At 57.1% G+C, this 23690-nt stretch overlaps 5 protein-coding genes and 1 pseudogene across 5 annotated transcripts; 2 read left to right on the top strand and 4 right to left on the bottom strand.

Moving 5' to 3' along the window:
• ACA1_255550 (alpha-aminoadipate aminotransferase family protein) lies at window positions 1-1175 on the bottom strand (the record flags this gene model as incomplete). Its single annotated transcript, XM_004367643.1, has 6 exons — window positions 1-13; window positions 113-250; window positions 356-472; window positions 638-705; window positions 804-935; window positions 1044-1175. The coding sequence occupies 6 exons, from the start codon at window positions 1173-1175 to the stop codon at window positions 1-3; spliced, it is 600 nt and encodes a 199-aa protein (XP_004367700.1).
• A 535-nt stretch (window positions 1176-1710) lies between these two features.
• ACA1_255540 (uncharacterized protein) lies at window positions 1711-2347 on the bottom strand (the record flags this gene model as incomplete). Its single annotated transcript, XM_004367642.1, has 2 exons — window positions 1711-2024; window positions 2089-2347. The coding sequence occupies 2 exons, from the start codon at window positions 2345-2347 to the stop codon at window positions 1711-1713; spliced, it is 573 nt and encodes a 190-aa protein (XP_004367699.1).
• Window positions 2348-3532: 1185 nt separating this feature from the next.
• On the top strand, window positions 3533-5160 carry ACA1_255530 (carrier superfamily protein; the record flags this gene model as incomplete). The annotated part of the gene is made up of 7 exons (XM_004367641.1): window positions 3533-3833; window positions 3977-4036; window positions 4136-4260; window positions 4361-4425; window positions 4531-4617; window positions 4710-4934; window positions 5028-5160. 7 exons carry the CDS (start codon window positions 3533-3535, stop codon window positions 5158-5160), a joined length of 996 nt encoding a protein of 331 aa, XP_004367698.1.
• Window positions 5161-5355: 195 nt separating this feature from the next.
• On the bottom strand, window positions 5356-17659 carry ACA1_255520 (annotated as a pseudogene).
• A 673-nt stretch (window positions 17660-18332) lies between these two features.
• On the top strand, window positions 18333-21217 carry ACA1_255510 (uncharacterized protein; the record flags this gene model as incomplete). The annotated part of the gene is made up of 13 exons (XM_004367640.1): window positions 18333-18408; window positions 18485-18617; window positions 18705-18784; window positions 18884-19191; window positions 19318-19404; window positions 19530-19586; window positions 19658-19756; window positions 19864-19984; window positions 20072-20263; window positions 20384-20509; window positions 20590-20834; window positions 20928-21035; window positions 21113-21217. 13 exons carry the CDS (start codon window positions 18333-18335, stop codon window positions 21215-21217), a joined length of 1737 nt encoding a protein of 578 aa, XP_004367697.1.
• Window positions 21218-21349: 132 nt separating this feature from the next.
• Window positions 21350-23672, bottom strand: ACA1_255500 (phytochelatin synthase; the record flags this gene model as incomplete). The annotated part of the gene is made up of 8 exons (XM_004367639.1): window positions 21350-22242; window positions 22358-22465; window positions 22557-22624; window positions 22757-22837; window positions 22961-23042; window positions 23066-23111; window positions 23242-23374; window positions 23611-23672. 8 exons carry the CDS (start codon window positions 23670-23672, stop codon window positions 21350-21352), a joined length of 1473 nt encoding a protein of 490 aa, XP_004367696.1.
• Window positions 23673-23690: the final 18 nt, after the last annotated feature.

Raw genomic sequence — 23690 nt, 5'->3', positions numbered from 1 at the left:
TCACGTACAGCACCTACACGCAGACCAACGACACCCACGACACGACACGATCAATGACACGCACGCACACGCACACGCACGCACGCACACGCACACGCACGCACGCACGCACAAGCGCACCTTGGGCTTGGGGCGGTCGACGGGCCACGAGTCGAGGAGCGAGCGGAGGTGGGTAGGCGAGAGGCCCGAGTGGTCGGTCTCCACACCCACCAGCCGGCACCCGAGCGGCCGCAGCCCCGCCAGCGACCCACTGCGCCGCCGCGGCGGTGAGTGGATGGCGGTTAGTGGTGGGTGGTGGTTGGCATTGCATTGCATTGATCGGAAGCTTCAGGGAAAAGGGCAGCGGGCGGGGCACCTGTAGGTGGGGTTCTCGACGAGGACGTAGTCGTCGGGGTCGATGAGCATCTCGAAGGCCTTGGCGTTGGCGTCCGACGACCCGTTCGTCACGCACACGTGCCAGTCCTTCCTCGAACTACGCGCATGTGGCGAAGAGGAAGAAGAACGAAAGGAAGAATGAATGAATGAAAGAACGAATAATGAGGAGGAACGGCCGTCATCTTCATGCTGCTGGCTGCTGCTGGCTGCTGCTGCTCATATCTCAACGTTGTGGGTGGTTTGGCTGGTGGTCAACACGTACGCGTAGGGCGGGTGGTGCTCGCGCGTCTGGTAGTCTTTGAGCCACTCCACGAACTCCGTGACACCGTACTGTGGGGGAGAAGGGGGTGGTGGAAGCACTTAGCAGGCGAAACAGTCGTGGTAGGCCCCCACGAGGTATCAGGCCAGGCCACTGGACAAGGAAGTACCGAGGAGGAGTACTGGAGGGCGGCGTTCATGTCGGCGCCCTGGATGGGGAGGGTGGTGCCGTCCGTCAGGTGCACGTCCACCCCCTTGATGGGGAAGAACGACGTGTTGGGCATGCCACCACCCAGCGAGATCTGCACCACGCCGTAGCTAGAGTTAAATAGTTTTATTTTTATTTTTTTTTATGTGCCAAATCGAAATGGGCCGATGGTTTGAGTGTGTAGTGCTGTGGGGGGGGGTACCATGCCGGGCAGCTCAAGGAGGGGCTGGAGGGAGCGGATGGGGGAGGGCTGACGTCGCTTGGACGTCACGCTCAAGAACGGCTCGTAGTCCGTGATGCGGGAGGCTCCGCTCGATGCCAACGCTCGCTGCATGGAGAGTGAAGAAGACGACGATAGCGCCAAGACTCGGGTGGACGATGTCAGCGGCGAGACGATGAAGAACGAGGGACGAGACGCAGCACAACCCACACGCCTCATACTAACAATTTTTTGTTTTTAGTGTATTTTTGTTCATTTATTTGTGATTATTTGCCCGGTAGGGGAACGGAGCGGAATTATGATTTGAGCATGCGAGAACTGCATTTACCTGGCGCAGTTCACCACCGATCTAGGGACCTCTCTCCTCAGAGAAGAAAGAGCCAGCACAAGCAATGCTACAGAGAACCGCACGTACCTGTCCGCCATGTCCATGCCTATGCTCCCGGCGGTCGAGCATCCCGGTGAGAGGTCTCTCGAAGAAGAGCTCGATATCCAAGAGCAGATACGGGAAAGGGTGAACGAAGAGGAATTACGAAATGGAAAGTGTGAATCTTCATTAGAAGTAAGGAAGAATAAGGACAATAAACAAACAAATAGCAACAATTCGCTTGCGTATGTTCATGACTGGCTTTGGTGCAAGGCTGCTGATCTAGGACGAAGGGGTGGGCACAACGATAGGGAACGAGTAATCGATCTTCTCCGGGCAGAAGCATTGACCTGTGATGTGAAGGGTGAGTTTGGCAGAGGGCAATCCATGTTCCCAGCAGGACCTACCCTTGCGCACATGGGTGAAGCTCCAAGGGGCGGAAAGGAAGCCTATATCATCATTTGTAGAGCCATTGAAGAAGCGGCCATTGTCTTCAATCATGCCGAACCAGTTGCCAGAATCAGAGGTGCTATCCAGGTACAACTCAGTATACGTCCCTGCTGCAAAGTACTCGGATCTCCAGCCCCTGATAAATCCTGGCCATATTCAGATTAAGCATTAGGGCCCTTCCACCTTCCTTGATAAGCGGATTTCACGTACCGTGGACGATTGTCGGTTCGCCTTCAAACACTGCTCCCTTTCCGTAGACGCCTTTGAGGAAGCCATTTGTGTACTCACACAGCTTCAACTCTGAGCCGTAGTAGGACTCAGTAAAGACACCGTGCAGAGGCACCTCAAAGAAAGAGCCCAGCTCGGGAGAGCACTGGTGGTGGTCGTGGCTGCTTCCCCACTCCTCGTCGTCCGCTCTGCAGCAAGCTGCAAGCAACAAGAAGGCCAAGAGCAGATACAGCTTCTTCATTATAGTCTGGTTGTGTCGATGAGCAGCTGAAGGATGTCTTGGAGTTGAACAACTTGGTAATTTTTTTTCAATAAATAAAGAGAGCGAGTCCTCCGAAAATCTTGATTGGTGACTCATCATTAACAGTTCTGCATATTGTTGCAAGAGAACTTTGCTGGGGGCACCACTCACAGACTACAACACCAAGGAAAGAAAGAAAGAAAGAAAGAAGGTGCCTGATACCAGGCTGGCCTGTCCAACACAAAGTGGGGAACCTCCACAAGGAGCTGTGCACTCAACTTGTCCAACACGATGAATATACACATTTGACACTCTCAAAAGCTCAGTGACAGTGTGTTCCATTGTTTATTGGTTGTTTCTTCATTTCAGCTCAAGAGAGAACAACAACCATTGGCTCAAACTGTGTTTTTTTTATCCCTGGTACCGACGCTGAAAGCACTCACAATCCTGCAGCCCTGTTAAAAAATGACCCGGCTCTCGAAGTGCTGACAAAACAGTCTCTTCTTTCGTTTATCGCTGGTGTGTGAGCAAACAAGGGCAGAGGGAAGGTTTTTTGTTTTTGTTGATGGGGGAAAAAAAGAGGAGATGTGGTGGTTCACCAGCACGGTCCCCCAACCCGGGTCCTACACCGTGTGGGATCGTTTCCTAAAGGAACCACAAGCATTGGTATGTGCGTAGACTGGGCGGTGGTGCCTCACACCTAAACCACCCCACTGGTAATGAGGAGTGGCCAGGGCCAAAGACACCACCGTGGCGTAAGAGCCCCGCAAACTTAGCTTTTTGATCGATTTGCCCTCGTGCACTCCCCGCCCACTTCTACTCTGCGCACGCAGCGCCCATTATGGGATGCACCAGCGAGCCCGGAAAATACCACGACCCCACGGAGTTGGGCCAGCTCCTCCTTCCGTTTCCCACAAAGGCTTCAAGAAGATGAAGCGTGAAGGCGATCAGAGACAGTGATGAGGGGGTAGTGACTGTTTTGGGCGGTTGAGGTGGCATTTTTGTGGACGCGGTGGGGTGCTGTTTTCGCGGGCATGCCGGCTGACTTTCGCCCGGCGTAGGTGAGGCCCATAAAATCGATCTTGGAGGTTGCAGCAGAGGCCTCCGTTGCCCATTCGTTTGGCCCATTGTTATAATCTTTTATCATCTTCCTACACGACTCCTCATTTGCCTGCATCCAAAAAGATGCTGATTCACCCCAAGCACCAGGAGGGCGCTACACGCCAGGTGAAGGATAGCGCGAACGACAGCAAGCCCGGTGTGAAGGCCCAACAACAACAACAACATGCAGCCGTGCAAGACCCCGAGGCCCGTGCCAAGCTGCGCCGCGTGGTGGCGGGCGTGCTGACTGGGGTAACCGAGCGCTTCCTGTCCCACCCCGTCGAGACGTGCAAGGTGGTCCTACAAAACACACCAGCCTCCGCCTCAGCCGTGCAGGTCATCTCCTCGCGATGGCGCGACAAGGGCCTCGCCTCGTTCTACCGCGGTACGACAACCAACTGCTACTACTCTCGCCTTTGCAGGGTGTTGCCTTCTCCTCTTCCCTCTATTTCTGCCTCGCTCTCGAGCCTTACCCCCATTACCCCTTCTTCATCTTCTTCTCCATGGCTCCTGACACTCCACGACCAGGCATTGTGCCGAGCACCCTGGGCCGAGGCCTCCAGACTTCGCTTCGCTTCCACGTTACCGGTGCGTGCACCGCTTCTCTGCTCTCTTCTACCACCAATGCTGCTTGGTGGGCTGACATCGTCGTAATGACCTTCATCATGTGGTGATCGATCCCTGCAGAGACGGTGACGCAAATGACGGGTCCGGGTACATGGGGCAAGTACCTGGGCGGCCTCGTCGCGGGCGTGATCGACACCTTCGTGATGGCGCCCATCGAAAGCACCAAGACCCGAACACAAGCCAGGGTATATCATATCCCCCCCCCCCAAAGGCCTGCTCGCTCGCTCGCTACTTGCAGTAGTCGTAGTAGTAGTAGTGGTCGTCGCTCAAAAGCCGCTTTCGCAGGGAGTGCCGTGGCTGACCACCTTCCGAGACACGTGGCGCAACGACGGATTTCTGGGATTCTACAGGTGCGTAGCGCCCAACCCACAGCGTTATGCCACTCGCAGGCCACTTGGCGCGAGCCTCATCACTCACACACCATTCTCGCTCTTCTTCGGGGTGGTGGCCATCAGGGGCAACTCGGCGACGCTCCTTCGGCAAACCGGCAATCTGGGCCTTCGCTTCGGCATCTTCTTCCACATCGAGAGCGTGCTCCAGAGGTGAACTACCGGCTCCTTCTCTCTCTCTCTCTCTCTCCATCATCACCTCTTCTCTCTGGCCGACGACTCATTGCTCTGCCGCACAAATGCAGCCATTTCGCGTCGACTTCCGACGCTCGGCCGCCCACGTGGATCCCGTTGGCTGCTGGAGCGACGGCGGGCGCCATCTCGGCCTACATGACCAACCCGTTGGACCTGATCAAGACCCAGGTGCAGGCCTACTCGGGCGCTGATCCCAACAAGCGAAAGCTGCGGGTGATGGAGGCCATCCGCAAGATCAACGCCCAGGACCAGGGACTGTGGCGCAAGTGGTTCCGGTACTGTCAGTCTCAATCGCCTCTTGCACCAGTTCCCACACACTCACCGGGGTTCGCTCACGCGCGCGTGTGTCATCGGATCGGATTGGACAGAGGCGCGTGGCCGCGGGTGGCACAGCAAACCCCGTCGGTGGCGGTCCAGTTCTTCCTCTACCGAGTCTACGAGCAGATGCTCGCCCGCGTCTACCCCGATGCACACCACGCTGCTTCGTCGTCTTCGTCGTGACCAACCCCCCCCCCCAATGTACAGCGCACACGGACACACCTCATGGATATGGTAGTACAGAATAATAATTAATAATTAATAATAATTAATAATAATTAGAGTCATTGTCAAGCGAATACGCCTGTCCGTGTGGAGGAGGAGACCCAGCGGTAGTGGCAATTCAATCCTTGGTGACTGCCTCTCTCTCTCTCTCTCTTATGCCGACCCGGTGGCCGTGGCCAAGAGGCGCTGGTACACCTCGTCGACCTCCTTTGCCTGATGATGATGATGACGATGAGGATGGAGATAGTGGTGAGACGATGATGATGACGATGGAAACCTCGCGGAGAGCAACGGAAGAGGTGCAAAGAGAGCGCGTACCCAGGGCGATTGGAAGGTGTAGACCTCGGGCTTGAAGAGATCGCCGACGACGATGACCCACCCGTCGGCCATCCGCGTGAACGAGGAGATGGAGCTGTACTCCCACTCCTCCAGCAGCGTCGTACCGTCGAGTTCGTAGACTCTCACATGCGACGGGCCAAAGATGATCAGCGCCTTTGACGGCAACTTGAGGCCCTTGGTCTGCAATGCATCACATTGATGTGTGTCGTGTGCGGTGCGCGTGTGCGGTCAGGCATTGCGAGTAAAACACACGCAGTGCTCGTGTGCATCAAATATTTAACTATTGTGGGCGGCGGGGGAGTACGAGGGTGGGGAAGGCAACGGCGCCGTAGAGGTTGGAGGCGGCGTAGGCGCGGATGAATTCATTCTCGGCAGCCGCGGGACTCAGACTGCCCACCTTGGCCAGGGACTGCTCCACCAGCTCCAGCCATTCGGCCGGCGTGTGCAGTGACACCATCTTAATCGGGATCGTGTCCACCACCGTTTTCCTGTCATCACACGACCAACGACACGACACACATGACACACACCGTCGCACGCACGCGAGGGGAGAAGAGTGAGTAAGCGCGTGTCTTTTGCGGCTTCCAAGTGCCGGGTGAGGAGGAGTTGATTACTGGGTGAGCCTGATGCCCTCCGGCATGAGCTTGGCCTGGTAGACGAGGGCGGCGAGCGAGGTGGCCCAGTTCTCCTCGATCGGGATGCGATCGTTGAGGAACGTGTTCATCATCTGCGCCCCCCGGGTCGCAATCAGTCAACAGCTCAAAACCGTGGTGTGTGTCGTGTGTGTGTCGTGTGCGTGTGTGTGTCGTGAGCACCTGCTGGAAGAGGTAGTGGTGGGCGATCTTGTCGTGGGCGAGCACTTCCGGGGAGAGGATCTCCTTCACGCCCCAGTAGGTCTTACGGAACAGGAACGCAAAGCTGGCCGGCTTCTCCTCGACCTCCTGCTTCACACCGCCGACCTCTTGTTCCGTCGGAGGGTCTCGAACACGGAGGGGCTCGAGGCTGTCATCACACGACACACGACACACACCGCACACCACCGCACTCAATTAGCCACGAAAGAGCAACGTCAACAAAAGACTCGAGTTGGGCGGGCTGGCGTTGTCGCGAACCGTTTCGGCGAACGCTGAAGGCGCCCGACGAATCGAGGCCCTCGTAGGAATCGGGCGCGAACGAGGGCGTGGATTGGGAGCTGCTGCTGCTGCTGCCGCCGTGGGCCGGGATGGCGATGGGCGGCACCGGGGCGGTACCCATCGACGAGGGCGGCGCCAACTCCTCCGCCGGCGCCGGCCTGCCAGGCGGAAACCCAGGATCGATCAATCAATGAATTATAAAAAAAGAAAAAAAAAGCAGTTTAGGTCGGTTGGCGGCGTACTCCGAAGGCTTGCGGCTTTTGCGGAGGGTGTTGGTCATGCGCTTCTTGAGGGACATGGTCGTCGGACGTTGGTACGGCTCCTGTCGTGTCGTGTCGTGTCGTTGGTCGTGTCGTGTCGTTGGTCGTGTCGAGGTGTAAGTTGGGCGAAGAGTGCCTGGGGAGGGGGGAGGTGCGGTACCGCAGCGGCGGCGTCAATGGTGGGCGTTCCTCGAGGCGATATGGGTCCGCTACTCCTCGGCGATTGGGTCCGGGGCGACGGGAGAACCGACTCCCTGGTGGTGGCGTGCGTGAATACAGACGCGCGACCCCGTGAGTTTGTTTCCATCACAGGTGACACGTCAAAGTGCGTGTGTGTGCGTGTGTGTGTGTTGTGTGTGGTGTGTTGTGTTGTGTTGTGTGCGTGCGTGCGTGTGTACCTGGAGCGGTAGAGGGCGGAGGAGGTGTTGTGCTCCCAGGCCACCATGACGTCGCACAGCTTGGTGTCGGAGCAAAGGGGCATAATTCCGCTCTCGCTCGACTCCCAAATACCCCAGCCTGATGGCGCAGTCGACACGACCGCACACGCACACGCACACGACAGGCCACGGGTGGTCACAACTTGGTGGTTCTTGCGGGATACTGTGCAGAGGCTCTGGTACCGGCAGCATAGGTCTGGGGGAGTGAGACGTCGTTGATGACGATCTTGACGACGTCGGCGGTGGTCAGCTGCGGGGTGATCGGAATGTGCTTGACCTGCGCGCGCACGTGCATCGCTCGCTTTCAGTGGACAAGCACGGAAGCCGAAACGAAACCGAAGCCGAAACCGAAACACAAAAGCAAAAGCAAAGCGGGGGCGAGGTACCTCGCCGTCGGGCAGTTCGATGCGGCAGGTGAGCGGGACGTTTTGGCGCACGGCTTCCAACTCGGCTTGCGAGGGTGGATACAGGCGGGGACCGCGCTCGAACGTCTTGTTGAGGGAGTCGAGGGCCAGCCTGGCTATGGCCGCGCTCTTCGCATCGACCGCCTGGGCCAACATCGCCTGCAACACACACACATGACACACACAAAACACACACACGGATGGGTAGTGTGAGCGCTCGGGAGTCTCCCGCGGGGTCCGTTGGGGGGAGGGCACCTCGAGCAGGAACTGCTGGAGGTAGCGGATGAAGGAGTTGGCGGGCGCGAAGATGCCGGTGGTGACCATCAGGAACCGGAAGCCCTCCACCTTGTTCTCCCTGTGTTGCAGACACCCACCCACCCACCCACCCACCCACAAACGCACACACGCACGCACGCACGCACTCACGCACGGAGGAGAGGACTCGCGTCGGAGGAATGTAGAGAATGAATGGGGCGGGGCGCGCGAGCATGAAGTGGTTGATGACGTACGGAGAGGGGTTGTTGGTGATCTGTTTGATGACCTGCGCGTAGATCTCATCCCGGAGCTCGGGGAACTGGATGCCGGCGGCCATGATGCTGCAGAAAAAAAAGCAAGATACGAGACGTCAGAAGAAGAGACCACAAGCAGTTCACGCACGCGTGAGCGAATGGCTGGCCCTTTTATAAAAGGGCAACGTGTCCTATTGGGCGGGGGTTGGGGGGGAGGCACGCACTCGCGCAGGAGTGTGGACTTGTCGATTCCGCCTTGCGGCAGATCGCCCATGTAGCGCATCACGTCTGCTCGCGCGCGGGAGGACCACATCGGTTAGTGTTGCGTGCGCGCGCGCGCGTGCGTGTGTGTGTGAAGTGTGTACTCTTGAAGATGGCCACGGCGACCATGTGCTGCCCCTCAGGCAAGTTGTGGAGCAGAGGCACTTGGATGGGGCTCTGATGGTGTGTACCGTGCGTGATGAGCGTGCGTGTGCGTGTGTGTGTGTGCGTGTGACACGTTAGTGGAGGAGGCCCTTGGAGCGTAACCAACCCATCGGGGATGAAATAAAAACAAGGGCCGGAACGTACGGGCGAGAATTGGAACGATGTAGCGCTCGGCCTCTTCAGCGTGGCCATCACGCCCTTGTTCGGTTTCTGCACATAATGAGGGTAGCGCACGACAACCACATCAGCCCATGTGCGCCACCGCCGCCGCAGCCGCTGCCACCGCCACCACCACCACCAAAAGAGGTTGCTGCTGCTGCAGCCCGCGTACCTTGGAGAGGTTGGAGTTAGCCCAGCGGCGGAGGGTATATTCGCCGCCAGCCTGAACCAGCGAGAACTTCCTGTTGGTGGCGAGCAGAACAACAACAATAACGAGAGAGACAGAGAGAGAGAGATAGAGAGAGAGAGAGAGAGAGCGCGCCAGAGTAAGCACAAAGTTGTGGGCGTGTTACTGACGGGCAAATAATAATAATAATAATAATAATAATAATAATAATAATTGGATTGGCTTGGCACTTGGGTCCGCACCTGCGCGAGTTTCCGGAGAGGGACGGGACGGAGGCCTGGGTGCTGACCTTGTCTTCGTCTTGCCTCGGGGCCGGCATGTCGCGGTCGTCAACGAGAATGCGGATGGCCGACATGGGGAACATGGCCTCGCTGTGTATGTGTGCGCACGCGCAACAACAAACTGTAAAAGATCGTCCTTTCGGCACTGTGCCGCGCGTGTCGTGTCGTGCATGTGCGCGCGCGTGTCTGTGCGTGGTTACCATCCGTTGCATTCACCATAGCACCAGCCGTCGGCGTAGCGCTCCTTCAGGTTGATGCGCTGGTTCTTCTTGAAGCTGAGCAGCAGTTGATCGTTCACCTGCATCACGATGCGGCAGAAAAGTGAGTAAGCACTACCACACGCTCCTACTCTCCATTCCCTGGATGTGCGCCCGCGTCAAAAGCGGACTCGCGGGCGAATCGCAACGAACCTCGTAATCAGTGATCGCGACGGCGATCGTGGAGGTCTCCTTGCGAGCGCGCACGTAGGTCCTGATGGCGTCGACCACATCTTCGGGCTGCAGCCCGACGAGATTAGTGCAAAAAAGAATCAAGAAAAGAAAGCACAGTTATCAGTCAGTCGTCCTTGGCCGTACGGACTTGTTTGAAAAGGGAGGGAGGTGGGCATTACCACGGGAGATCGGAAGACGATGTCCTTGTACGTCCTGCCGAGGTCGTAGACGGTGAGGAGCACATCGCCAGGGGACCAGCTCCACTCGACTATGTCCGTCAGCGGGAACTCGCACAATTGTTTCTGTTGTTTGTTTGTTTGTTTGTTTGTTTGTTTGTTTGTTTGTTTGTTTGTTTGTTTGTTTGTTTGTTTGTTTGTTTGTTTGTTTGTTTGTTTGTTTGTTTGTTTGTTTGTTTGTTTGTTTGTTTGTTTGTTTGTTTGTTTGTTTGTTTGTTTGTTTGTTTGTTTGTTTGTTTGTTTGTTGGGCTCTGTGTGTTGTGTTGTGAAGGTGGTACCCTGGTTTTGGGATCGTAGAGGACCAGCCGGGAGCGCGAGATCAGGAGATCGAGCTCAGCGGGCAGGTTGATGCCCAGGACCTGGGTGTCGGGTGGGCACTGGAGAATAAAGGAGAATAAGAAGAGAAAGAGAAGTGTATCTGCTGGCTGGGTCTGGAATGCAGGAATGGGAGGTGCGAACCTTGACGGAGAAGAAGGTGAAGCCGTAGAAGGGGAGGGAGATGGCCATATCCAGGTAGAGCTTCTTGCACGTGTCGGCCGATTTGCCTATCAGGGCCTGCTGCGCGGACCTGATCTGTTCGACCCAGACAGCCGAGCTCTGCACGTTGATTAAGTAGGATGGCAGGATCCGCGGGCTGATCGGCAACAACAACAACAACGCATAAGTCAGGCAACATCGCGTCTCGTGTCGTATCTTGTGTGTCGTGTGTGTGTCGTGTGTGTGTGTGTGTGTGTGTGTGTGTGTGTGTGTGTGTGTGTGTGTGTGTGTGTGTGTGTGTGTGTGTGTGTGTGTGTGTGTGTGTGTGTGTGTGTGTGTGTGTGTGTGTGTGTGTGTGTGTGGTGTGTGTGTGTGTGTAGTGTGTGTGGAGAAGAAGAGGGTACAAAAACTGGGAGATGTCCTTGAAGGGGTTGTAGTCACCGAGCTCGAACTGCAGTTGCGCGGCGGCGAAGTAGCAGGCCTCGTCCACGGTGACGGGCATGGTGCCGGTGATGATGTCGTGGTGGGCCTGGAAGCAGAGGAGGTTGGCCTCCACATCATCGACGATGTCGCGCTCGCCGTCGAGGAAGATGTGCTTCTTGAAGATGAACTGACTGGCCACCTCGATGCCCTTGTGCTTGAACATCGTCTTCTTGATCTCCTCGTATCTGGACAGCGTGTCTGTACGTGGGGTGCGCCATGTAGCGTGTAAGTCATCGTGGGCGATTGGGCAACAGTAGAACCCATATAGGAAGCAGTGGTGTACCGGCCAGTCGCTCCTCCTTGGGGAGGGTCTTGAGGAGTTGATCGTTGTAAACGATGAAGAGATCCCATCCGCGCGCATACCTGAGTCCCTTCTTCTGCATGAACTCGTATGTGGCCTCGGCAACTACGCAGTTGTGCCATCGGTGATCAGTTCGAGATCTATCTATCTATCTATCTATCTAATTTCGTGTGGGCTGCCGCGTACCGGTGGTGGCCGAGTCGAACTGGACGTCGCACGACTGGGAGTCCAGGGTCCAGAAGGGGACCACCAGCTTACGGAGGCTCTGTGTGGAACAGATTGGTTGTTCGCCTCATCAATAAATAGATAACGTTGTCGTGAGACCCGAGGGGCGGGGCGGAGCTGTACGGTGACTGCAATGACTTCCTCATCAGAGGGCGGCATCTGACGGATTCCGTTCTGATAGGTCCGTCGGAGACTGCGCATGCTGAAAGTCGCCAATCGGCCGATGTTGTCGTTCTGGAGCACCACCGGAGCAAGCCTGCGGCGAGGAGACACCCAGGTCAGGACACCCACAACCACCAAAAAGTAAAATGTACAAAATAAATAAGAGAAAACGGACCTCTTCTTGGGCTTGGCTGTGTCGACTTTCATACCGCCGGCCTGCTTGTCGTTGGCATGCTGGAGGAGGAAGGCAAAGAGGGTCTTCTTGAACTGGTCGGACGGCAGGAAGCAGCAGCAGCACGCCGCAATCATCTTCCAGATGCGGATCGCGGCCTCACTGCGCGTAGAACGAACCGTGTCGTGTGCCAAAAACAGACGGGAGAAGAAGGAGAAGTGTTAACGGCAGTAGATGTGGTTGTCCCAGCCGCGCAATTGCGAAATGAGGCCTGTGCTTGGCCTCACGGTTGCGCGCGAGTAGTGCACGTACATGGAGGGATTGTTCTCGGTCATGCGCATCAGCTGACAGAACAACTCATCCCGGAGGTTGGACAACGTCAAAGCCTGAAGCGCACATGGTTGTGTGGGTGATTGGTGGTGAGCTATATCTACACCGATACTCGAGCTCAAGCCAATCGGATGTGCGACTGGGGGAAAGAGAGAGAGAGAGAGGAAAAGTGGTACATGCCTTGCGAATGACGTAACCGCAGATGCTGGGCTCCTCGGTGCACATGTACGTCAGGATCTTCTTGGAGAGGTCCACCGCCTCCTTGGCCACCGGCGCGGCCTCTTTCGTCAAATTGGAGGACAGAGGTTTCTGTACGTTAAATAAATAAATAAATAAATAAATATGTATAAGAAAGGGTTGCAAGGTGTAACGCCGTACGTGAGCAACACAAGCGTAGTCGGGCGGGAGGGGGGATTGGGCAGGAGTGAGTATGTACAGCGCTGCAGGTGGTGAGGTCGGTGATGGTGTTGGTCTTCCGCTTGGTGAGAGTCTTCTTCTTGGGCGGCTCGAAGTGGGCCGATGCGTACTGGAACAGGCTGTACGAGGGGATCTCCTCCTCGGTCATCTGCAGCACCGGCAATTCCTTGAATCTGCTCTCACCCGGGACAAGTCAGACGGAGAAGTCCGTTGTCTTGTGGTGGGCGGTGGGTGGTGGGCGGTATGTACTCGAACTGCATGCCCAGTACTCCGTGCTTAGCGGCGCGGCGACCCAGTGTGGCCTGCTTGAGGCTCTCCGCTGCACCAGAGATCGTGTGAGTGAGATATCGGCATAATCCAATTTTATGTTCAACAATGGGAAAGTGAGTCATTACGTACAGGGGGAGGCGATGCGGAAAGAGGGGCCGCGTTTCCTGACGGCCTGCGCTCCGGTCGCCGTGCCGAACGAGGGCGCCCTTGAGCGGGCCTGAGAGAGTGTGCTGCTGCGCGAGCCTGCGCCAAAGCCAAATATTGTCAGCGGCCTGCGCCGTATCATCTTTCCGTTGCGCGAGATAGGTTTGCAGCGTACTGTTGTCGTCGAGCCCTCCCCTGATATTGTTCAGGTGCCCGGCCCCCTCCGTGCCGAATTCCTAGGAAACGAAGGCATCAATCACACGTCAGCACCGAATATAGAGGCCCACCATGTAACGTGTAGGATCGAGGTGGGTATGGTGTATGGCGCGTGTGTCGTGTGAAGCGAGGTATCGAACCTCTTCTTGCACGAGTGCGGCGATCTTCTGGCGCTCCTCCTCGTCCACGCATTCCCGGTGGAGCCTGCGACGTTCGGCAGCCTCGAGCTCGAGGCGCTCGGCCTCGGCCTCCTGCGCCTGTACCCGCTGCTCCTCCTGTTCGAGGCGGCGACGCTCCTCTTCGCTCTTGGCCATCTGGATGGCCAGCATGCGCTGCTTCTTGGCCTTCAGCTTCTTGAGCACTTTCTTGGCCTTCCAGCGGCGTGTAAATTTCTGTAACGACGCCACAACGAAATTGGTCAGCGCCAGGGAGAGAGAAGAACGAAGAACGAAAAGCGAAGAACAAAGAGCGAAGGAGAAGCAATGAAGATAGAATAATAAAGAAGAAGTGAGAGTAGACGGACCTGCAAGACAATGGCCGCGCGTTTCGTGCGCAGATATCGGGTGCGACGGACTCGCATCCTCTCGAGGGACTGGCAGAGGAGCGTAACGCGTCGCAGCTCGACGAACCTCTTGCGCCTCTGGTATCCACGCACGGCGGCCTGGAGTTTGACGGCCGACCTCCTCTGGGCCAGGAACCGGGTGCGGTACATGCGGCCGCGCCACCAGGTCTGAATGGACACAGCGTAGCTGCGCAAGGCCGTCGCCTTGGCTTCGTCGACAATCGCCAACTGGACACACACAACGTTGCAACCGGTTATTTCCCGGACCGCAGTGAATGCGGCCGCCAGTGAGGGGGAGGGGCACGTACGTGCTTCTCCTTGAGGAAGACCTTGGTCTTACCGACGGCTGCCTCGGGGAGGAACTTCTTGACAATTTGCACGCTCGCCTCCCTGCACATCGCGCGCGAATCGTTCGTTGGGCTAAAGTATGTCGTGTGCGTGCGTGCGTGCGTGCGTGTGTGCGTGCGTGCGTGCGTGCGTGGAGGCGGCGACGGATATGCGGTTACCTCCATTGGCTGGCGGGGAGCCTGGTCCCGGACAAGAGGCAGCTGTAGCGCTTGTAGAAGTCCTCGAAGAGATAGCGGATCGGGAAGCCAACCTGACGGATGCGAATCGTTTCCATCATGCCGGCGTAGCGGAGCTGGGCGGCGACCATGTCGCCATCAAAGGTGCGGGGCGCCTTGGCGGTGTTGGGCTTGATGCAACGGACGTAGTGCGGCTCCGTGTTCTTGAGCGTGGTCACGAGCTGGTCCAATTGCGCCTGTGCAGGGAGGCAATATCACGAGAGCGAGATGAGCGCTCATTGTCGAGTTGCGCACGTGAAGGAGATGAAGCGGGGCGGGGGGGTTACTTTGAAGTTACCGCCGACGGTGGCGATCACGCGCTTGGCCGGTCCACCGCGCGGGTCGGCGGGAGGCTGCACAGGGACCAGCATTAGGGCACGTTAAAACCAATCGACCAAGCAGGCATGCACTTCGATGACACGTGCCTCTCGGAACAGCTCCCGGACAAGCGACAGCTTGGTGGTGTGCACAGCCGCCAGCAGATCGTTATTGACCGTGTCGCGGTTCTTCTCCAAGAACCCCTTGAGCGTGTAGCACACCTGCGGTCATAGAAAAGACAGGTGAGAACCAAATTAATCGCAAAATGTATGTCTTGTTCAATAAAGCGAAGGCGCGGAAGGCGGTACTTCGCCGGCGTAGTGCTTGATGCCGAAGCTGTTGGGGGTCCTGCGGGTGTCCTCGAAGTGTTTGTGCTTTCTGTGGTTGGTCTGGATCTTGAGGAGGAGCGTCTGGTCGGTGGCCTTGGGAAAGCGCGTCTCCTCGTCCAAGAGCGACAGGATGCCGAGCGGTCTCTGTGTGCGCCAATGGGTCCAACATGGTTGAAAGTAACAGCAAACAATCAGGTCTTTGGTCCACACAAAAATGGTGGAAATATGTGAGTGCGCGTGTGTGTGCGGTGTGTACCGCTTCAATGAGATCGAGGCACTCCTGGTTGTCGTTGAAGGAGATGGCGGTCCAGTCGATTCCCTCTGCAGTGTACTCAGCCTGCTCCAGCTTGAAGATGTGCTCGTTGAAGAACTGCTGGAGCTTCTCGTTGGCAAAGTTGATACACATCTGCTCGAAGCTGTTCACCTGTAAGACCCAAAAAAGTGATTCGTCGTTAGCAAGCAATATAGTGACCAAATGTTAAATCATTCCATAAAGTGGGGTGCCGCACGCACCGCAAAGTTCTCGAAACCAAAGATGTCCAGAATGCCAATGAACTTCGAATTCTTGGCCGAGTTCACGGAGCCGGCAATGGCGATGTTCATCCGCTCGACGAGCCAGCTGAACATGCGGCTGTAGAGCATCTTTGAGAAGGCGTCGCGGACGTCCTCCGCCTGCGATCGACCGATAGAATGAACGAACGAACATAAACACGTGCTAGGTAAAGACTAAGCCAACAGCGATGTGTGTTCGAAAGCGCGTTTGTTGGTGTCGAGCGTGCAGGGCAGCTGGAAGAGTACGCACCTCGGGGACGGTGAGCGGCTTCTTGACTTCTTCGCCCTTGTTGCCCATGCTCAGGGTCTTGATGCGCAGAGCGTTCTGGAGCGCCTTGGAGTCCATCTGCAGGAGGTAGGCGATCACGTCGATGCCTGATGTGGTGATCATGATTCGATGAAAGCGCGCCACGAGGTCAGTTCGTTCCTTTATACACGCACACGCACACGCACACGCACACACGCACACATGCACACACGCACACACGCACACATGCACACGCACACACGCACACGCACACGCACACGCACACGCATACCACATCTGTGGCGAGTGAGAGGAGACGAACGTTGAGGGTCGACAAAGGTGAGAGGCGAGCCGTCCTTGAATCGAATGTTGCCGAGGTGGAGGATGGCAGCCAGCACGGAGAAGATCTGGTCTTGCATGTTCGCGTCCAGGCCCAGCAAGCTCATGGCGGCCTACCAGGCATTGCACGAATGGCAGCCAACAACAGGTCAGGCGGATATATATCGGCACAATTACATATATATTACATTACTGTGCGCGGGGGGAGGTTAGCAATCGGAGGGTACCTTCATGCGTTGCCAGTCATCGCCATCGTCCACTTCGGGGAGGGTCATGACGGAGCTCTGGTTGGTGTAGAAGAAGTCCTGGGGACTGCCCAGCTGGTACCTCTCTGTTTGGGACACATGACGTGAATCGAAGAGTCGGCCAACGCACATGACACGACACACGACCACGACCACACGCGTGCCAACCGCAGGCGCTCGTCGTACCTTTCTCTTCAGGCGAAGTGCCGGCCAGCATCATGTAGAAGACGTGATAGTTCCTCTCGCCCTCGGTCTGGAAAACGATCCTCGATTTCTCCAGCAGGTCTGTGTGCGGACAATTTGATCGGCGGTGTCCGATCAGACACAAGTCTGACGAAAGAGAGTCGCGAGCGAGGGCCGAAATGAAGAGATGCGCCACAGTGTACGTACAGTTCTGCAGGCGAGCTCCCATGATCGTGGAGCCGTCATCCGTGAAGTGCACCTCCATGAACTTACCCTGAAACAAGAGGTGCCAAAGAAGGTGTGTGTGTGAGAGAGAGAGAGAGAAGGCTCAGTGTGTGCGGTGGTGCGTGTGCGGTGGTGCGTGTGCGGTGGTGCGGATATACGTACGAAGCGAGACGAGTTGTTGTTTCGGACGGTGGCGGCATTGCCAAAGGCTTCGAGTACAGGGTTGGTCTGCAAGATCTTGGTCTCCACCACCGAATGCTTGTTCGTGCGCTGCGCCAGGAACTGCAGCATGAGCTTCGTCGCCTCCGTCTTTCCGGCACCCGACTCTCCGCTGTACAGAGTTTGTCGCAGTTTAGTTTGGATTTTGTGATCAAAATCAAAACAAACAAATAGGCGCTGATGATAAAGAAGAAGAAGAAGAAGTAGTAGTTCAAAACCTTGGTCAAAACTGGCTGGGGAGGGCAGTACTACAGTACCTGATGATACAGGACTGGTTGCGGTTGTGGGCGAGGAGATTGGTGTAGGTGTGGTTGGCGATGGCGAAGATGTGGGGCGGGAGCGCGCCCAGGTGTTGACCGATGTACTGCTTGACGAGGGCGGGCGTGTAGATCGGCAATCGCTGGAACGGATTGATGGACACCAGGATGCTGCCCGTGTAGGTCTGTAGCACAGACCAAGAAAAGAAATGGGAGATTGGAACGAGATTGATTGCAGTAGTGGATAGATGGCAATAAGAACACAAAAGGGTGAGTGTATCGGTGCGTACGTAGATAAGATCGTGATTGTATCTCCTTCTGATGTTGTCGAGAAGGAGATCCTCCGAAAGGTTGTTGAGGGTGATCATGTCCTCCACACCCTGTGAGGGGAGGACTGTGATCGCCTCGTTCAGCGCCATGCTTGCCTGCTCAGAGAAGTTAATCCGTCTTTGATCACTCTCACTCTCACTCTCCTCTCCTCTTCTCTCCTTGTCGCTACCTTCGTGCTCACGGGCAACCTAATTTGGCATAACGTGCAAAAAGGTAAGTGGAACTTGGGGGGGGGCAAACCGCATGACTGCTCTTCGTGGGTAGTCGATGATGTTTATCAATTAAATAATCTCAGTGATTAGAAATCAAACAAGTATCAATCATCCACAATCCTCCGTGCGTGTGACAGCGCAGCGCCGGCAGCGTAGACTTCCCTTTCCTTGGAGGTTTCTTTGAGGCGATACTCTCTTTCCTGAGCACTTTCTTGGTTGCTATTTATTCTTTATTAGAAAAATAGCCAAGAGGCGTCTGAGGAAGACGAGAAACATCCAGTTGATGCTTGGCATGGCCTCGCGTTGTATAGTTGTACTTGCATTGTTGGTACCATCTCTCTGTTCCTTTCGACTTTGTTGAGGCCCGACACTTTCTCTACGCCAATGCATCCATGATGATCCATCTTTTTTTGAATGTTCATCAAATCCGAGTCTGGGAGGTGGAGATTGTGCGCAGGGTACTAACGTGCTCGTTGTGCAGGTGGCGGTGGCGCTCGCGCAAGAGGCGCAGGTGCATCAAGAATGTGGCGAGCATGGGCAGCTGCCCCAGATGGGCGACTGGGTGAGGAACGTGGGTGAGCGCGCCAGTTGGCATGACGCGCAAGATCTGCCCTCTTCCATCTCTGGTTCGTAGCCAGCTGCTCTTGTTCAGAAGGCGCTGGCATGCCGGTCGCTACATGTTTTCTCATCGTCTCGTACCAGGTGAGGGAGTGCAGGGCAAGTGGGCTTCCTTCGAGCGGCCTCTTCCCAAGATGTTGGACGTCGCATTCCTCGACCAGGCTGAAGAGACCTTCAACCACGAACAGAACTTCGTTCCGCCCGCCAAGTGTACAGGGTGCGTACACTCCGCGTTTGAACATCTCTTTTACGCGTTTTCTTCTTTGCAGTGCAAGACTAACGCGTAGGCGGACGACCTGGACAGCAGTGAGCACTGCAACGACTTTGTGCTCGAGGGTAGCCCATTCGTTGTTGCTCTTAACAACGCCTACGTCGACTACGACGGTGAGCTCTCCCTCTCTGCTCAGCGAAGCGAATCCCCTTGCTCAGTGCTCACTGCTTTCTTCGCAACTCACTCCACTCTCTGGTGTGGCCCCGCCGCAGGATTGGTGTTCGACAGCTCGTGGGTCTATCCGAGCCAGGGCAATCGCAGGTGGCACGAGCCCCACTGGCAGGCAAAGGAGGAGGCGGACATGGCGGCCGCCGCCGCGGAGCAGCCCACCGACCCCATCACGTCGGAGTCTGGCCAGCTGGCCAGCGATGAGGCCAAGAGGCATTCCGGAGGCGAGGGCGGAGGCGAGCCGATGCGCCACGCAGGCGAACGCCCCTCGGGGGGCCACGGTCCGGGTGTCTTCATGCCCGCGAGACCCCTCTCGGTGATCTGCGTCGACAAGCTCGTCACCATCCTTCAGGTAATACTCCCTGACATGCCACCCGTCTCATCCGATATCTGACGACTCTTGAGCTCCCTCCTGCTCCCGTCGCTCTTCTTGGATGTCGCTCACACATCGTGTTAACAACGAATCACCATGGTGCAGCCCTACCAGGAGAACTACTACCACTTCGTGGCGGAGAGTCTGCCGCGATTGATCATGGCCAGGGACATCCTGCTGCAGGACCCGTCAGTGCGGCTGCTCACCCGAGACCGACCATTCATCCGGCAGGCACGCGGATCCGCCCCCCTTCACTCCCATGCACGGCCCCTTTGGTCTTGTTTCTAGCTCTTACTCCTACGGTGCGTGATCGGCAGTTCTTGGCGAGGCTCGGCATCGCCGCTGACAGGATCGAGACCCTCCGCCATGATCACGTACGCAATCTCACCGGCTTCTCACCGGTGACGGTGTATTGTGCGCTCCTAACCTCCTAGTCGCCTGTCAGGTAATCTTCGCGAACACCCTGTACGTGCCCACGCCGACCAAGATGTTCTCGCCGCCCCAGGAGAATCTGTTGGCGCTCTACCAACACCTCGCCGTCGACGTACTACACATTCCTCCACTCTCTTGCCATTCTTTTCTTCTTCATCTACTCAGACATACGAAGAGACCTCTCTGCTGTTTCTCACCCCCCCCCTCTGGGCTGTTAAGGTTCCGGTGCAAGGTCCGAGGAACCTGGTGATCTACGCGTCGCGCGAAGGGTCGTGGTCCCGCGATGTGGCGAACGAGAGGTTCATCATCAAAGCCATGCGCGCTCTGCTTGCCAAGACCGGTGCGTGCTCGCGCGCGCATGCTCGATGCTCTTCTTCGTTTCCTGTATTGGTGTTGAAGGGCTGCACCCCCTTTTGTCCGCGGACAGATCTGGAGTTGGTGGTCTTCGACGGTTCGCTCGGCGTGGAGGAGACCATCGGCCTTTTCCAGCGCGCCATCTTGGTCATCGGACCGCACGGCGCTGGCATGACGAACATGCTGTGGACGCAGGAAGGGACCAAGGTCATCGAATTCCTGCACATGTCCTACCCTCTCCTCTGCTACTGGCACATGGCCGCCGGTACGCGCCATCACCAATCTTCGAAGCCACCACTTTGTTGCGTTGCTAACGTAATGTCCGCACACACACACACACACACACACCACACATGGCCGTGTCACCTGACTTTGGCGCGTGCAGCGGTGGGGGTAGAGTACTGGATGTTGCCCATTCCCGAGTCTTCGTGGGCCGGCAACATGGTGGTCCCCGTGCAGGAGGTGCTCGATATCGTGGTCGCCGCCCTCAAGCCCCACTTCGCCACTGATCGTTCGTCGCTCTTCCTCCTCCATAAGAGCTCAACCACCCCCGTCATTCTCTCATTTTTTTCTGAATTCTTCACATACCAGACCCGGAGGAGCTCTGCCCTCCCGGCATGGCCCTCGACAGGATGCGGGGATGCACGCCCTGCCCGCTCGGCACCTTCTCCTACCACCCCAATTCCGAGGTCTGCACGGCGTGTGCCCGGGGCCAGTTCGCCGAGGGCTCGGGCAACACCCACTGCTCCATGTGCCCGCCCGGCTCGTACGCAGCGGAAGAAGGCTCGACCTCCTGCACTGCGTGCCCGCCAGTCCAGGGTGCCCTAGAGCCCAACGTACGCACTCCCACCGCAATATTGTGGCTGTTGTTGGAATGCCAATCGTACGCGGTAACAACGCAATCATGATGGTGGGATAATCTACCACAGGCGCCGGTGGTGTGGGGCAGCAGGAGCCAGGACACGTGCCCTGCGCACATCAGGCCGGACGACCCCCGGTTCTTCCACTTCTACGGCGTGTACGCCGCCAACGACAGGGTACGCATATCTTTTTGGTGGCGCCACAAATACCTGAAGTTTGGTGTTTGTGTTTCTAAAGAACGCCTTTGCCCCAGGCTATGGTGCAACCCGGTCACTCCCACATGGTGGGCGCCTGCTGTATGCACTGGATCGTCGGCGTCCTCCTCTTCGCGTTGCTCCTCCTCTTCATCCTCAGGTGATCGCCACCAGGAGAGAGACTCTTGTGCTTGTGCACGAGTTTATTTGTTATAGTTCTTACGAGAAGATTTCTTTACTCTCGCTCGCCGAGCTCCAAGCGGGCGGGCTTGGTGGTGTGATCATCATCAGCCTCGTCAGTGGCAAGGCGTGCGTCGGTCGCGGCAGGCGCAGAAGAAGGCGATGTTGCGGAAGGAGGCCCACAGGTACCCGACCTCGCCCGACACCAGCGGCAGCGCGTCGAGCTGCTTGAACGCCGCCGCCACCGACTCCCCGAAGCGGACCTCGCTCGCCCGGGCGCAGCCGTCGTGGGGCTCTTGCCGCTGCTGCTGCTGCTTCGGCCCTAGCGACGCCGTGCACGACGAACAGGCTGGAGCCGGCGATGAAGTCGACGACGACGACGACGATGCCGCTTCGGGCTCTTGCACTTGCTCTTGCTGCTGCTGCTGATGGTGCTTGGTCTCGTCGAGCTGTCGCAGGAGCAGGAAGAGGATGAGCGTCGCCAGCTCGCCGGGAATGGTGGCCGGCGATGAACTCGCAGTCGTTGGCTTCTTCCTGTCTTCATCGTGCACGGTGCTGACGCGACAACACGCCGCTTCGCCGCCGCCGCCAATGCGTCTGCTCGCGGTGTCGGTGGCGTCGAGGGCGCGGTAGATGTCGGTGGAGTGGATCTCGTCGAAGAGCTGCTTCACCATCTGCCGGTGCTCGACGGTCATACGGTCCTGGAGGTCCTTCTCGTAGGTGCTGAAGAAGTCGCTGATGGCGCACGACGACAATGACGATGCTGACGTCAGCAGGCTGGGCGAAGGGGCGGTGATGTAGGCCAGCGCCGTCGCGACGAACTCGGGCAGTTCCACCACCGGCGGCGGTGCGGGCGAGTCGGCGGCGGACTGCTGCAGCCTGTTGTGGGCGAAGAGCGCGGGCAGCTGGTTGCACAGCCGATCCACGAGCTGCGCCCACTCGCCCGACCCGGCCCGGATCCGCGAGAAGATGTGCGGCCGCTGCGGGGCCGCCGTCACGCTGATGTAGCCTGGTGGTGGTACGTACGCCCATGAGATTGGTATCATTGCGTCGACGCACACATCGCACAGATCGCACTTGTCGCACACGCACCACCGCACACGCACGCACACGAGTGGACGTACCGCGAGATCGCTGGGAGGCGGAGTCGATGGTCTGCATGGCGGCAAACAGGGTGGGGAGCGAGACCCAGTGGGGCGGATACTTGAAGCGCGCCACGTCGAGGATGAGTACTATGTTACGTGGCGACATGGTAGATGTGGTTAGATGGGGTAAAGCTCTTTGGTATTTTTTTAAGAAAATCGAAGAAACTGGTGCACGTACCCATGTCTTTGTCTGGGTGGTACCCGCCGATGGGGCTGAAATGGCCGGATCCGGTTTGCTTCAGGCCTCTGAGGTCCCAACACTCAATTAATTACAATTACAATATAACTCTAGACATTGCGTCAATACATGGACACATATAGAACTATATTACATTGCTCACAGTTTGAACGTTTCCGGAGGTGCAGCCTTGGGCGTACCTTCGGTCGTAGGATACGACCAGGAGACGATCGTCCCTGGCTGAGCACTCCCGCACCACCTCCCGGAACTGGTCCACATCGCTGGTGTTGTGCGTGCGGTGAGTTTTGTGTGCTCGCCAAACTGATGACCAACACAAGCGACATGCATGCCGTGTGCAGATTGTGGGTACCTCTCTGATGCGTAGATGGGCTGCGCCGCGGCACCGTTGCAGCGCGCTGACCGACCACCAACCGCCCCATGTCACATCGTCGTCGTCGTCAGCATCACCCTCAACCATGATCATGGCTGAGAGAAGGAGGGTTCGATACCGAGGCAGACGAACTCGGAGATGGTGATGCCGTTCTTCTTGACCACCTGAGGACGACAACGACGACAACGACGGCGATGATTACGATGATGGCGGTGGTGATGATGTGTTGCTCAAGAACGAACTGCAGCGTGGCAACGCACTGTGGCCAGATATCTGGAGGGCGGTGGGGAGCACCTCGAGAGGCGAGCAGCAGTCGAGGAGCTCTTCGGAGAACCAGCGCCAGGGACCCTTCCAGATCCGCTGCGGGTCGATGGCCAGCGCGTTGAGCACCATGGCCAGCGTGCCCAGCCCACAATACGCCGGTTCACTGTTTCCACCGAAGCAAATAATTGAGATTTTAATTAAATTGTTAAAATATCTAAAATAATAAATAATTAACTGGATTAATTCATAAGTAAATAGGAAAAAAAGCAGTGCAGGAGGTAAGGGGGGTGCCTTTGGGTGTGGAATTGGGCGGCGAGGGGGAAGTAGCAAGTCATGCGCGAGGCCTGCAGCGCCTCTGCAAAGAGGGCACGGCCCTCAGCCGACGCAAAGTCCACGCACACGTCCGGCAGCGGACGTCGGTAGAACCCCTGCTGCTCCTTCTGCTGCTCCTTCTTTTCCATGTTCCTGCTTTTTTAAAT

Source organism: Acanthamoeba castellanii (assembly GCF_000313135.1).
Source record: "Acanthamoeba castellanii str. Neff unplaced genomic scaffold scf7180000084768, whole genome shotgun sequence".
Lineage (NCBI taxonomy): Eukaryota > Discosea > Longamoebia > Acanthamoebidae > Acanthamoeba > Acanthamoeba castellanii.
The sequence above is the reverse complement of the archived record's forward strand: the minus strand, read 5'-3'. Positions and strand labels throughout refer to the sequence as shown.